The sequence below is a fragment of the Leopardus geoffroyi genome, chromosome C3 (assembly GCF_018350155.1).
Source record: "Leopardus geoffroyi isolate Oge1 chromosome C3, O.geoffroyi_Oge1_pat1.0, whole genome shotgun sequence".
In the NCBI taxonomy this organism is placed as follows: domain Eukaryota; kingdom Metazoa; phylum Chordata; class Mammalia; order Carnivora; family Felidae; genus Leopardus; species Leopardus geoffroyi.
The window spans coordinates 99,440,745-99,454,138 of NC_059338.1; the positions used below are offsets into that span (position 1 = coordinate 99,440,745).

At 36.8% G+C, this 13,394-nt stretch overlaps 1 protein-coding gene across 2 annotated transcripts in view; it reads right to left on the reverse strand.

Annotated features, from left to right (window-relative positions):
• Positions 1 to 13,394, reverse strand: part of PKHD1L1 (PKHD1 like 1) — a 157,581-nt gene that overhangs the window by 74,888 nt on the left and 69,299 nt on the right. The window contains exons 38-45 of one of the 2 annotated variants that reach the window (XM_045453885.1): positions 11,873 to 12,857; positions 8,583 to 8,831; positions 7,791 to 7,940; positions 5,710 to 5,884; positions 4,575 to 4,731; positions 3,489 to 3,645; positions 1,753 to 1,832; positions 1,181 to 1,310 (exon numbers count right to left, since the gene is read on the reverse strand). In XM_045453885.1, the coding sequence (XP_045309841.1) occupies positions 1,181 to 1,310; positions 1,753 to 1,832; positions 3,489 to 3,645; positions 4,575 to 4,731; positions 5,710 to 5,884; positions 7,791 to 7,940; positions 8,583 to 8,831; positions 11,873 to 12,857 (2,083 nt within the window). Of the gene's footprint in view, positions 1 to 1,180; positions 1,311 to 1,752; positions 1,833 to 3,488; positions 3,646 to 4,568; positions 4,732 to 5,709; positions 5,885 to 7,790; positions 7,941 to 8,582; positions 8,832 to 11,872; positions 12,858 to 13,394 lie in introns of both variants that reach the window. The other variant, XM_045453884.1, reaches the window with a different exon arrangement.

A 13,394-nucleotide genomic window follows, 5' to 3' on the forward strand; every position in this document is an offset into this window, starting at 1 on the left:
GAATCCAAAGCAGGTTCCAGGCTCTGAGCTGTCAGCACAGAGCCTGACATGGGGCTTGAACTCACGGACCATGAGATCATGACCTGAGTTGAAGTCAGATGCTCAACCAACTGAGGCACCCAGGTGCCCCCAGACTGAGTATGTCTAAAGACGTGTTTTCTTGCACAGTGAGAGCTTTATGTATTTTTCATATTTGCCTGGATTGAATCAACTTTGGAAAGGTTCATTTTACCTTGGCATTTTATACCTTTCTCAAAAAAGAAAAAGAAATATTTAGAATGCTTGCTTTATAAAAGTAACAATTACGTTATGATAACATGTGTGGATCTATAAAACTAAAAATCATCCAATGATATACTCCATTTAAAACAATCATCTTTATAAAAACACAATATAAATGTGATTTGATACTATTGTTAAAACAGGCAGAGGCCTATTACCTTTGCCATTGTTGATATAAATTGCTTATATTGATAATCTAGAGACAAATGAAATGTGTAAACTTCTGAAAATTACATTAGGATATTTATTTAGCACAATGCAGGGTGACAGTTATTATCATAATAGGGATTGTGTTTATACATTCTAAATTTATGAAAGCAACAGATTATTGCAATATAGAAGACTTTAACATAAAAAGGATTCACACCATGCTTCCTTTAAATAAGTAAGCCTGATACCTCACACATGATCATAATCATTTTTATTTGCTGGTAATTTTCCAGAATATAGTCATATAGAAGTACAACTATAAACTTATATTTTAGAAAGAGCCCATTTTAAAATACAAACATTAGAAGTTACAATCTTCTGCTTCCAGACTTAATGCCTTTGTATATAGACAAATGAAAGCAGTAATAATCACTATGTACTCTGGTAGGTGCTGAAATAGGGAAAAGGTGTTGTGGGAACACATACAAAGGAAGAAGCAGAACGGTGTAGAGAAGATCCAGAACGGTGTCCCCAGGAGTGACTTGGGTTGTGAGTCTTGGTAATAGGAAGGGCTGACCTGCCCTGGATAAGGGGAGGGCAGAGATAAAGAGGAACAAAGAGGGGACATGTAAAGACAGGAGAAGCTTGGCAAGTTTTCCTTTAGAGAGTTGTCAGGAGGGTTATCCCTTGTTTCCTGGCTAGTATCTCCTGGACCAATTAATTCCCTGAGCCCTTTTGGCTGCCCTACCATGCAGATCCAGGATTCCCTCTCGCACGGCCAGAGTTTTGGTGCCATATACTGGGAGCTCAGGAGATCGCAGGTGCCCATGCAAGGTAATGACTGCCCTGTGTTGAAACGGGGATGCTTCTGTCCCAATCTGCAAGGGATTTCACAAGCATCATTCGGAAAGTTAAAAGTCAATATCCACAGTTTTAACCACTTAAAAAGTAACCCTTTCTTTTGAGAAATTGATTGCTCGGTTGTTAGTATCTTTCTTCCAGAAGATAAACTTTACATTTTCTAGTCAGATCTTTGGAAAGTATACTGATTAACTTTAGCCACATTTCAGAGCTATTATTTTTTTTCTGTTCTATTTAAAATTTGGCTCTATGATAGTATGCTATTCTCTTCCCATTAAAAGCACAAGAACACTCTGGAAGACATTTTCCCAAAAAGGGGATTTTAGACTAGTAATGGAGACCTACATAAAGATAAACTTGTGAGGGCTTGTTATAATTAACCATCCATTTTACAAGTGGTATTTTACAAAGAGATGGAGAGAGGTTAGCAAGGATTCCATATCAGGTTCTCTCGTATACCTGAAGAATGCCTCCGTCTGTAATTAGAATATTTTCTGCCTGGAGTTCAATGTCAGCTTCATCAAATATTAGAGTTCCACCTGTGAACCATACAATTTTGAAATATAACAAAGGAAATTATTATTAAAAGCTATTTATCAAATTACACATAAAATTTTAATTTCTTATTCTTTTTTTAATGTTTATTTTTGAGAGAAAGAGCGGGCATGTGCGTGAGTGGGGCAGGGACAGAGAGAGAAGGAGCAGAGGAAGCAGGCTCTGTGCTGATAGCAGAGAGCCCAACGCAGGGCTCAAACACTCAAACCGTGACATCATGACCGGAGCCAAAGTCAGACACTGAACGGACTGAGCCAGCCCTAATTTCTTATTCTTATCTGCTATCACTATGCATGTCACTTTAACTTCAGCTCTTTAGCAATATAAAATACAAAAATTTCAGACAAGACCCAAGAGTTGATGGAAAATTAAATCCCTAGACAGATTATTTTCCTTTGACCACTGTTATTTTCTATGCTTTTAAATAGTGCAGCTACATGTTCTATAAACACAAGTCTTCAAAATATAAATTAAGGCCAAAAACAATTAAAATTAGGGGTACATGGGTGGCTCAGTCAGTCGAGCGCCCAGCTCTTGATTTCAGCTCAGGTCATGATCCCAGGGTCATGGGATTGAGCCCTGCACTGGGCTCCATGCTGAGCATGTATTCTGCTTAAGATTCTCCTTCTCTCTCCCTCTGCCCCTCTCTTCTGCTTGTGTTCTCTTTCTCTAAAAAAGAAAAGAAAAGAAAAGAAAAGAAAAAGTTAAATTAAATTAAACTAAAAATGAAAGAAAAGCACTTTTTATAGAAATCATTACAATGCTGACATTAGCTCTGAACTCCTATCCACTAATTTGCACCAGCAACACCTATAGCCTGATTAGCATTATTAAAGAATGTGCTGAGATATATTTTTATGAGACTGATGTAAATTTGTCAACAGTAAAACTTTACTTGTCCAAAGGTCCAAGAGTTAATAACTTCAAATACTTGAAACACACTATTATCCTGGAAGTTAAAAACAAAACACAAAGGTTTTTGAGCAGCTAAAGCCATTATGGCAAAGTTGATACCTGAAAGCCCAAAACATTTTACTTTCACCAAATATTGTTGCTTTTACATGCAGTTGTAACAGTTCTGGTTATTTCCTCCTCTGTACTAATGGAATATCAAGAAGCAGAGAGAAGCCCAAGTACAATGAAAGTAGTTTGAAAGACAAAGGTGAGAGTCACAACCTGGCACCCAATGGGAGTTGGGGTGGTCATTTAGTATAGAATTTAGCAAATCTCTCTGATTTTATAACCCCTGGGGGCCACTATACCAGTCCTTTTCTGAATGGGAAATACCTTTTACTGTTGTGATTCACCACACACGGAGAGGCATAGGCACATGCACATACATTATTATTGAAACAAAAGTTTCGCAAAACAACATTTAACTTTAGAAGGTGCTTACCCATAAGAAGGCAAGACACTCTGATATTTTCCATTCCATTTCATCAAAAGATTATGGTTACAACACACTAAATAACAGCATACCACAAATGGATTATAATGTTCAATTTAAAGAACACAGTATTCCATATTGCATTAAAAACATCATACCACTATAAATAATCATAATCATGAGTTTTAATTAAATTTTATTCACAGGAATATTCCATAGACAGAATCTAATAAGCAGGTTTTCAGAAATTTACCCTGAATAAGCAACATTTTCAGAATAGGTGTATTTTGATCCAGCAAAATTGTCTGTCCTTTTGTAATAACAACTAGAGACCCTTCCTCGGGGGGAGATTTTCCTCCCCATGAGAAGTTGGAAGACCAGGCATCGACATACAGGAAGTCAGCATCATCCTGTAATAAAATACGAGAAGCTTTTAAATACAGACGTTTTATCAGAACGATTCATTCAACTTCTCAAACAAGAAGGAACCTAAACCAGGAAACATTTTCATTAGTAACAAAGTATAATCTACCTGATTTTTTTTAATTTTTTATTTTTATTTATTTTTTTTAAATTTTTTTAACGTTTATTTATTTTTGAGACAGAGAGAGACAGAGCATGAACGGGGCGGGGGGGGGGGGAGAGGGGGAGGGTCAGAGAGAGAGGGAGACACAGAATCTGAAACAGGCTCCAGGCTCTGAGAGGTCAGCACAGAGCCTGACGCGGGGCTTGAACTCACGGACCACGAGATCGTGACCTGAGCCGAAGTCGGACGCTTAGCCGACTGAGCCACCCAGGCGCCCCTACCTGATTTTTTTTAAAGTTTTAAGTGTTTATTTATTTTTGTGAGAGAGACAGAGACAGAGCGCAAGCAGGGGAGGGGCAGAGAGAGGAGACACAGAATCTGAAGCAGGCTCTAGGCTCTGAGCTGTCAGCACAGAGCCCAATGCAGGGCTTAAACTAACAGACTGTGAGATCATGAGCTGAAGTCAGACACTTAACTGACTGAACCACTCAAGTGCCCCAAGTTTAATCTACTTTAAATATGTCACAGCTGTCTGTCGGTTTATTTCACAATAATTATAAAGTGAAAAATCAATTACCAATTAGCCTACAATCCAGAATAAGTAAAAACCTGAAATCATAAAATATTAATAACAAGCAACAAAAACATGTTACTTTAAATTTAGCATAGTTACATTTCAGTTATTTTTTGGAGACATTAACAGAGTAAAAAGTCCATTAACAATTATGTCATCTCCCATAATGTTTTCTATTTCTCCTTTCTCTTCTACTTTTCTATTACTGTCATTAGTACTATACTCAACAGCACCCTTACCAGTTTGGCCATGCCATTGCTCCTGATGTTGACGTTAACTGGAGCCCACCCTGAAGGGGTGTGGGCATTTGTCACACAGATGATATACGTCTTGTTGGAATACTCAACATCACATTTGGCTTCAGCTATGGTGATGTGAACATCCTGCATATTTTCACTGTAAAGAAAAAAAGGGACAAACAAAACATTGACTTTCTTCCCTCAAATTTCTAGGTAACATTTTCAAACCCTATTAATGATACGCACTACTGCAAAAATAATGATCTTACTCTATGATCCATCAAAGTGCAGACTGACACTTTTTTCAATAGCAAGTCTTCAAACTATGTGTTAAGAAAAAAAGTAAACAGAGATTAAGAAGACAGGACATAAAGCTGTACAAATTAGCAGGCATTCCAGTGCTGGGAGAAAAATTGCCTGGGTTCAATTTATTGAAAGAATCCATGTTGGTCTCTAAAGAGGCACTTTTGGTAGAGACTTTCAGGGATCCTTTTGTTTATGTGATATTTTCACTAAATTCAAAGACTTCAGAATTTAATATCCATGTAAAAATTCAAGTCCAAGGTCTTGAGAAATTAAGTACTTGAGAAATTAAAATTGCCTTCTATGATTTAAATGATCTGCGGTTTTGAAGTCAGCCTTATCCACTTGAAGAATAATGACAGTGCAGTATATAAATTTGAGCCAAATAATGAATATGTTTAGGAAGAAGGAATCCGGCCACTTACAATGAAATGGACATGATGTATGAAGACATGTTTCATCAACTCAGTGAAGCAGATCATGGTTGGTGATGAGATAGTGGGGGAAACATAACAAGATGTGATTTATACTTGGGGTCTGACTAGGATTTAGGGCAAGTTATTTAACCTAATTTCAGTCTCCTAGCCATAAAATGGGATAAAAATATCCAAGATGGTAAGGCAGGAAGTTTGTGTGGGGTAGGAAGGTGCCTGACATGGAGTAAGTAGTTGATAAATGTTGGCTATTAGTACTAGGATGTGCCTCAAGCATGACTTCTGAGCAGATGGGTACACATTACGTGAGTATTTTAAGCACTGTCCTTGCATAGGAGAAAGGAAGAGTGATGCCTTGAGCTTATACACACCGATGTATGTGTGTGTGAAGACAGTACCTGAAGCCTGATCCCGTGATCGTAAGTCTGGTGCCCCCTGCTGTACTGCCTCTCTTGGGAGATAGTTCCGTGATGAGTGGAGTCAGTGACATGGCATACGTAAAAGGGGTCGTGGACTGTGACAAATCCTTCCCGTTGACCACACTCACTTCACAGGCTTGCTCAGGTCCTCTGCCTATGAGAAGAGGATCGAACTGAGGACAGTTCTGCCATCAGGCCCTTATTCATTTCCAAAACTCCCATTTTCAATAACATCTTCCTTTTCCTGTAATCACTTCCAATATACACAGGCTATTTTTCAATTAATAAGGATCTCTAGCAATAGCCAAAAAATCTCAAAATTCATGCATGTAGTCAAAGAGAAAACCCCTTAGACCCTTTCCTGGAGACTCTTACTGTAGATGATGCTACAAACCTCCCTGTGGTTTCCAGCCCTAGAGGATGCGACACTACAAATCAGAGCAGGAAGGGAGGGAGAACTGGTAAGACACACAGGCTGAGAGCAGCAAGGACTGACAGCTGGAAGTGAGCTAAGAGACAGAAAGAACACAGACACCTGGTACGAAAGTGTACAAAGAAGCAGAGCTGGCATCAAGACAGCCCCAAAAACTTCGACAAATCTTGACAGCACTGTTGCATTAAAAAAAAATCAGCATATAAACTGATGTTGAAATGATAAATAAGCTCATTCATAAAAGTGTTATATTTTCTTCAATATTCTTTGTTTAAGAAGTCAGGGGTGCCTGGGTGGCTCAGTTGGTTAAGCGTCCAACTTCGGCTCAGGTCATGATCTCATGTTTCGTGGGTTCGAGCCCCACGTCTGTCTCTGTGCTGACAGCTCAGAGCCTGGAGCCTGCTTTGGATTCTGTGTCTCCCTCTCTCTTTGCCTCTCCCCCACTTGGACTCTGTCTGACTCTGTCTCCCTCTCTCTCTCGAAAATAAACATTTTTTAAAAAGTCAGAGAAGTAAAAATGTTTATAAAGACTTCCTCAAATTTTGTTAATTTTTTTTAAATGTGTATAAACCATATTTTTTATTCACCTAGAGCATTCCTTTTGTTTCATCTTAAATTTCACTGGATAATTAAAATGTGTTGTGTACTTAAAATACCAGATGTTTAAACTTCACAATAATACGATAACCCAAGAATTAGGGTTAATAATATCTCCACTTAATAGATGCATGAACTGAAATAGAGTTCAGTTACTTAACTGAGGTGACACAGTAAGTGGAAAAATGAAATTCAGCGGCTCCTGGGAGCCCGGGCTCTTAACCACCAAATAAAAATAAATAAATAAGAGTAATAATAATAACAACAGCAAATCACACCTCATGTTTCAGATATCATTCCATCCACTTCACATACATTAACTTATTAAACCTTACAATAACAAAGTAGGAAAATGTGATTATTCTCAGTTTACAGATGAGGAAACTGAGGCACAGAGTAGTTGAATAACCTGCCCAAAGACACAGCTTGGGTTTGAATCTCGGCAATGCATTATCACGGTTTACACTCATAACCATTATACTATCCTATCTTTAACGGAAATCTAACAGTTCAATAGGAATTAAAAATGTGTTCTCCATTAGGCATGCTCAGTTTACCTGATAAACTGAAAAACCACAATTTATTATAAACAATTTAATCTAGCCCAAAGGTCATGAGTCTTGAAAGACATATAAACCTAGAAAACAAAGTTCTACAGAAATTGTTTAAAATGAGGACAGTCAGAGGCGCCTGGGTGGCTCAGTTGGTTGAGCATCCAACTTCAGCTCACATGATCTCACAGTTTGTGAGTTCGAGCCCCACGTCGGGCTCTGTGCTGACAGCTCGGAGCCTGGAGTCTGCTTCGATTTCTGTGTCTCCTTCTCTCTCTGTCCCTTCCCCACTCATGCTCTGTCTCTCTCTGTCTCTCAAAAATGAATAAACGTTAAAAAAAATTTAAAAAGAAATTTTTTAAATGAGGACAGTCATAAAGGTCATTCAATTGCCTCCAAATCTTAGAAGAAGAAATTTAGACTCTGATTTAACATTAACCATTTCTCAGAGACTGCCGCTCTTTTTTCTGACTACTTACCATTATTACGTGGAGTTTTACATAATAGTGTTGTGCAATCGGATTTAAGCCTGTCAACTGCACATTCTGAGCCACACACTAATATAGTTGAGGTCTGTGGATTAAACCCAGTGCCTGTCACAGTCATGGTCTGACCACCACCAAAGCTCCCTAATAAAGAAAAATAAAAGGGAAAAACACAGCTAATGAAATGAAAACCTCCTCTGTGTACATATTTCAAAACCTGAAATGGAAGTAAATTATAATAAATGAAATGATTCTTAGAACTGAAATTATATAGTATATATTATATTAATGCAACAGAATTCCTTTTGATGGTATTAATTTAAAACCTTTACTGAGTAAACATTACATCCTGTCATTTATTTCAACTACTTCTAGGAACTAAAATTTTATTTACCAGAGATGTCAAAAGGAATTTCAGAGTAGTCAAAACATAAATGCAAAATTACTATTTAATTAAGAGTACATTGATTATACTTTCTTTAACCACTAAAGTAATTTTCAAATAGAAAAAAATATTTATGTATTCGTAATTATAGGTCAGTGACGTCTAAATATGATTTTATAAAATTATGTTAACACTAAGAGAAATATAGGCAGTAAATGAATATTTTGAAGTGATTCATTGATACATGCACATGCTTATTTGATGGATAAACCAAACTATCTTCAATGTGTTATAGGAACTACAAATCTTAGCAGTGTTTAAAGAATATTTTTTTTAAATAAGATTAAGTGTTTACTGAAACAATATAAAATATTTGTAGGTTCCTACACATTCATGGCTACCTTGGCTTGGATGAATATTCTGAATAGTAAGTGGGTACTCAAATACAACTGTGGACACAGCAAAGCCTTTTGTCTTATGATGCATCATGACAGGATAGGTGCCACCAGCATGATCTCCAATGATGCACTGCAATACACTATCATTGACCATGGTTACATTACACTGGATGTTGTTTATCATCACAGAAATTTCCAAGATATCAATACCAAAATTAGATCCAGTGATTTGAATTTGGGTTCCTGGTGGACCTTTAAAAAAAAAAAAAAGAAAACAATATATCCAGTACTTATATATGCATTGAAAGATATACTTAATTACTTCCATAAACAAAATAATATCCAGTATTTTAAAGCTTAAAAAATATTAACAAAATACAAAGTTTGGCTGTACCATATATTATAATCTATAGTATATTTACTATAAATTATCTCAACATTCATTATTTTCCAGCACATTGTTATTCTGCTACTGTTAATGTTAATTCAGGCTACTGCAGAAGAGGGGAAAAGAGAAGAAAAAGATTCAGAATTAAGGAGTATGAATGTCTGGGGCACCTGGGTGGCTCAGTGGGTTAAGTGTCTGACTCTTGATTTCGGCTTAGGCCATGATCTTGTGCTTCATGGATTCAAGAACCACGTCAGGCTTTGCACTGACAATGTGGAACCTGCTTGGAATTCTCTCTGTCCCTCCCGTGATCACGCTTTCTCTCTCTCTCTCTCTCTCTCTCTCTCTCTCTCTCAAAATAAAAAAAAAGTATGAATGTCTGAGCAGGGGTGGTGAGTTGGAGTATATTTTATGAATGAGGCTTAGAATTTTTTATTTTTAGTACTTTCCTGATATTGGCAACTCTTTTGAGGATGGATTATTTTTCTTAATTTAAATATTTTCAATATATATACTTGATAAACAAATTATGATACGTAAGATAGTAAATACAGAAACAAGGAATTAATATTAAGAATTATAGATGAATGTTGATGCCTTGACTAAATGCACATAGAACAAAGTACTTCAATCCTTCTTCCTTTTCACAAAAATGCATTAAGGGCATTAAACACAAGGAATTTTTCATAGTTAATCCAAATGAATGCCTTCATATTTAAAGAATAAGTGAATAGATATTAACCAACATAACTTGTTACACATAGAGTCATCAAATAGTAGGCGGATTTTAATTCAAGTAGTAATGGTAAAAATGGCCATATAACTGACCATAGTAAAGACCACTGACATTTAAATGGTCATTTTAAAGACCACAGAAATTAATAAGATCTTTCATGTTAGGAATAGTTTTAAGATACAAGCCAAAAAAATGATTTTTTAGTCTTAAATTTTTAATTTTGTCTAGCATTTTCACCTTTCAAATGGAAGTGTTGTTCTAAGTTTGATCTATTGCCTATCTCTTTGGTAAATAAAGCAGCTCAGTTCTCACTTGCCTGCAAGTTCCATAACTTTAAATACATTACTTGAAAGAGACATTCAGGGGTGTCTGGGTGGCTCAGTATGTTAAGAGTCTGACTCTTGATTTTGACTCAGGTCATGATCTCAAGGTTCCAAGAGTTTGAGCCCTGTGCTGCTTGGGATTCTCTCTCTCCCTCTCTCTCTCTGCCTCTCTCCTTCTCTCTCTCTCTCTCTCTCTCTCTCTCTCTCTCTCTCTCTCTCAAAATCAATAAATAAACTTTATTTTTAATTTTTTAATTTTTATTTTATGTTTTATTTATTTTTGAGAGAGCACAACTGGGGGAGGGGCAGAGAGAGAGAGAGACAGAGGATTCGAAGCAGGCTGTGCACTGACCACAGAGAGTCTGATGCAGGGCTTCAATTCACGAACCATGAGATCATGACCTGAGCCAAAGTCAGACTCAACCGACTGAGCCCCGCAGGTGTCCCTAAATAAACCTTTTTTTTTTTTAAAGAAGGATACATTCAGGCAAAAAGATGGAACAGAAATGGCTCACAGAAATACAAACACATGCCAATATCCAATTCATCATTTGCAATGATTACAAATACATGGGGAAATGTATGTTATTGCTATGTTAATGTTCACTTTAAAAAAAAATTCCTAAATGAGAAAACTTAATGTATCAAAGAAAATTTCACTAGCAAACTTCTTGAAGGGAGAGAATACATTTCACCCAAACCTGGCACATTTTCTGGTAATACAAACTTAAAAAGATTATTTTTAAATAGCCTTTTAAAAGAGTAACATTTAGGGGTGCCTGGGCGGCTCAGTCAGTTGAGCGTCCAACTTCGGCTCAGGTCATGATCTCGCGGTCATGATCTCCCCCACGTCGGGCTCTGTGCTGACAACCCAGAGCCTGGAGCCTGCTTCAGATTCTGTGTCTCCCTCTCTCTCTGCCCCTCCCCTGCTCACGCTCTGTCTCTGCCTCTCAAAAATAAATAAAGGTAAAAAAAAATTTTTTTAAGGCTAACATTTAATTATTTTCTTATTAAAGTTGCCATTCTAAGTTACATTTTATGAATGAATTTATTTAACCTTATCAGGTAGGTACCTGCATGTATAAGGAAACTAATATTTAAAAAAAATTTGTCCGAAGTTGTATTACTATAAATTAGAAGAACCAAGATTTGAACCTAGGCATCAAGTCCATGTTCTCACCTTTACACTATAGCTGCCTCTCCAGAATTCATTATGTAGATGATAAGCATTCCAACACCTTGAAGATTATCAGAAACAGCATAGAATAATGACAAAAAAAATTAAGAAGACGTCTCAATCTATTCTTAGCTTAGAAAAATGAGTTATGCTAAATCATTATGCAAATCTTATTTCATAATATTTTTTCCATCTGAATGGGCCAATTACCTTCTTAAAAAGAACTCTGTTGAGTTAATAAGTTAGTATTCAATTGTAGTTTCATGGAAACAAGATACATAGAAAAAGTCTCAATGTTTAGTAAGATCACCTACCCCTGAATTTTAACAGTTGTTTCCTGTGCCATACCAGCATTAATGACATAAATTATCAATTCAACTCATAGATACCCATCTATTTCTTCCTCATTTTGAAATTCAGGTCATGTTAATGGGGATTTTGTTTCAAAATAGAAGTTGGAATTTGACTAAAAATTTCATCATAAGAATGTGCAAAAAATAATCACAAAATGGAAACTACACAGAACTCAAATCCCATGTATTAATTGAGTTAAGTGGATTGTCTAAGAACACATCTTAATAATCACAGATAAACATTATTCCATTTCTACACTAGTAAATATTACTGATAATATCATATCAAGACAATAAAAGGAAGGCATTGGAGTACCTGTCCTTGGATCAATTTCTCTGACAAGCGGAGTATCCTCCAAGGTGTATGTAAATGACAGAGGTGGATAAGCAACTGTATTAACGTAGATCTTCACATCGACCCTCCCAACCATCCCTGCCGGGGTTCTGCAGAAGACTTCACTGGAGTTGACAGAAATAATTTCACAAGGTTCATCCCCAACAGTGACTGTGGTGTTGCCTGGATAGAAGCCATTTCCTGTGATCACCAAAGGAGTTCCACCAGCAATGCTTCCAGAAGTGGGTGTGACAGATGCAACTGCTGGGCTGCTAACAGTAAGGTTCCCCAGAGCCACACCTTTACTTCCCACCACAACACTAAGAGGATGAAGTCCAGCTGGGAGAGGACTCACCAGCACGGTGATGTTATTGTCATTAACATCTATTGCTCTGACCTGTTGGTTTCCAATGAAAACAGCAATGTCTTCCAAGGCAGTGCCAAAACCGTCTCCTTCAATAAGAACTTCTCCAGGTCCTTTGATGGAGTTTGGGAGGATTCTCGTTATGAAAGCAGTGATACTTTCTGAGTATGAAAAGCTGCAGTTCCCCTGACACTGGGCAGGCACTCCATGTATTAGAAGATCCACTTTCACCAGCTGTTGGGGAGCGGGAGATGTTTCACACTCAATGGCTGTGTAATTTACAGACAGAACTTTACATGGCAAATGACCCATAAAGACTTCTGCACCTGCAGAAGAAACCGCAAATCCAGAGCCTTTTATGGTCACTCTGGTCATTCCGCTAGTTGATCCTGCATTTGGCAGCACCATGTCGATGTTTGGCAAAAGTACAAAACGCCCATCAGATTCACTGGACAGCGTGTTGAGAGCAGTGCCCAGGTTGTAGACAGTTAATGTGACAATTTCCCTGATGCCAACGTCCATTGAGTTTTGAGGGTCGATATGACAAATAATGGAATTATCACTACTTTCTTCTACAATACAGGGGTAGCTACCAATCGTAACCTGAAAGTAAGATGAATATGGAAACAAGTCAATACATTACTCTGGAGTGAACTTAAATTTTATATTAACAGCAACTGAATTTTAAAAATTTAATCATGTGCAAACTTTTTTCTTCATAAAACTGATTTAGGGGGCTGATTAAAGCATCTCTTGGATCAATCTTAAAACTAAATTATGACCATACATGAATGGTCATAGCTACATTATTCATAATAGCCAAAAAGGTGAAAACAATCTAAATGCCCATAAATGATAAATGGATAAATACAATGTGTATACTATATAATGGGATATTATTCAGCCATAAAAAGGAATGAAGCACTGATAAACATAGTATATAACATTGAAGAACCCTGAAAACATTACACTAAGTGAATAAAGCTGGTCACAAATGACCACATTATTATTTATACATTCTATTTTATTATTATTATCATTCTATTATTTATACATTATTCAATTATTTATAAGAAAGGTCGAGAATAGGGAAGTCCATAAAGACAGAAAATAGATAATGGTTGTTTGAGGCTAGAAGGC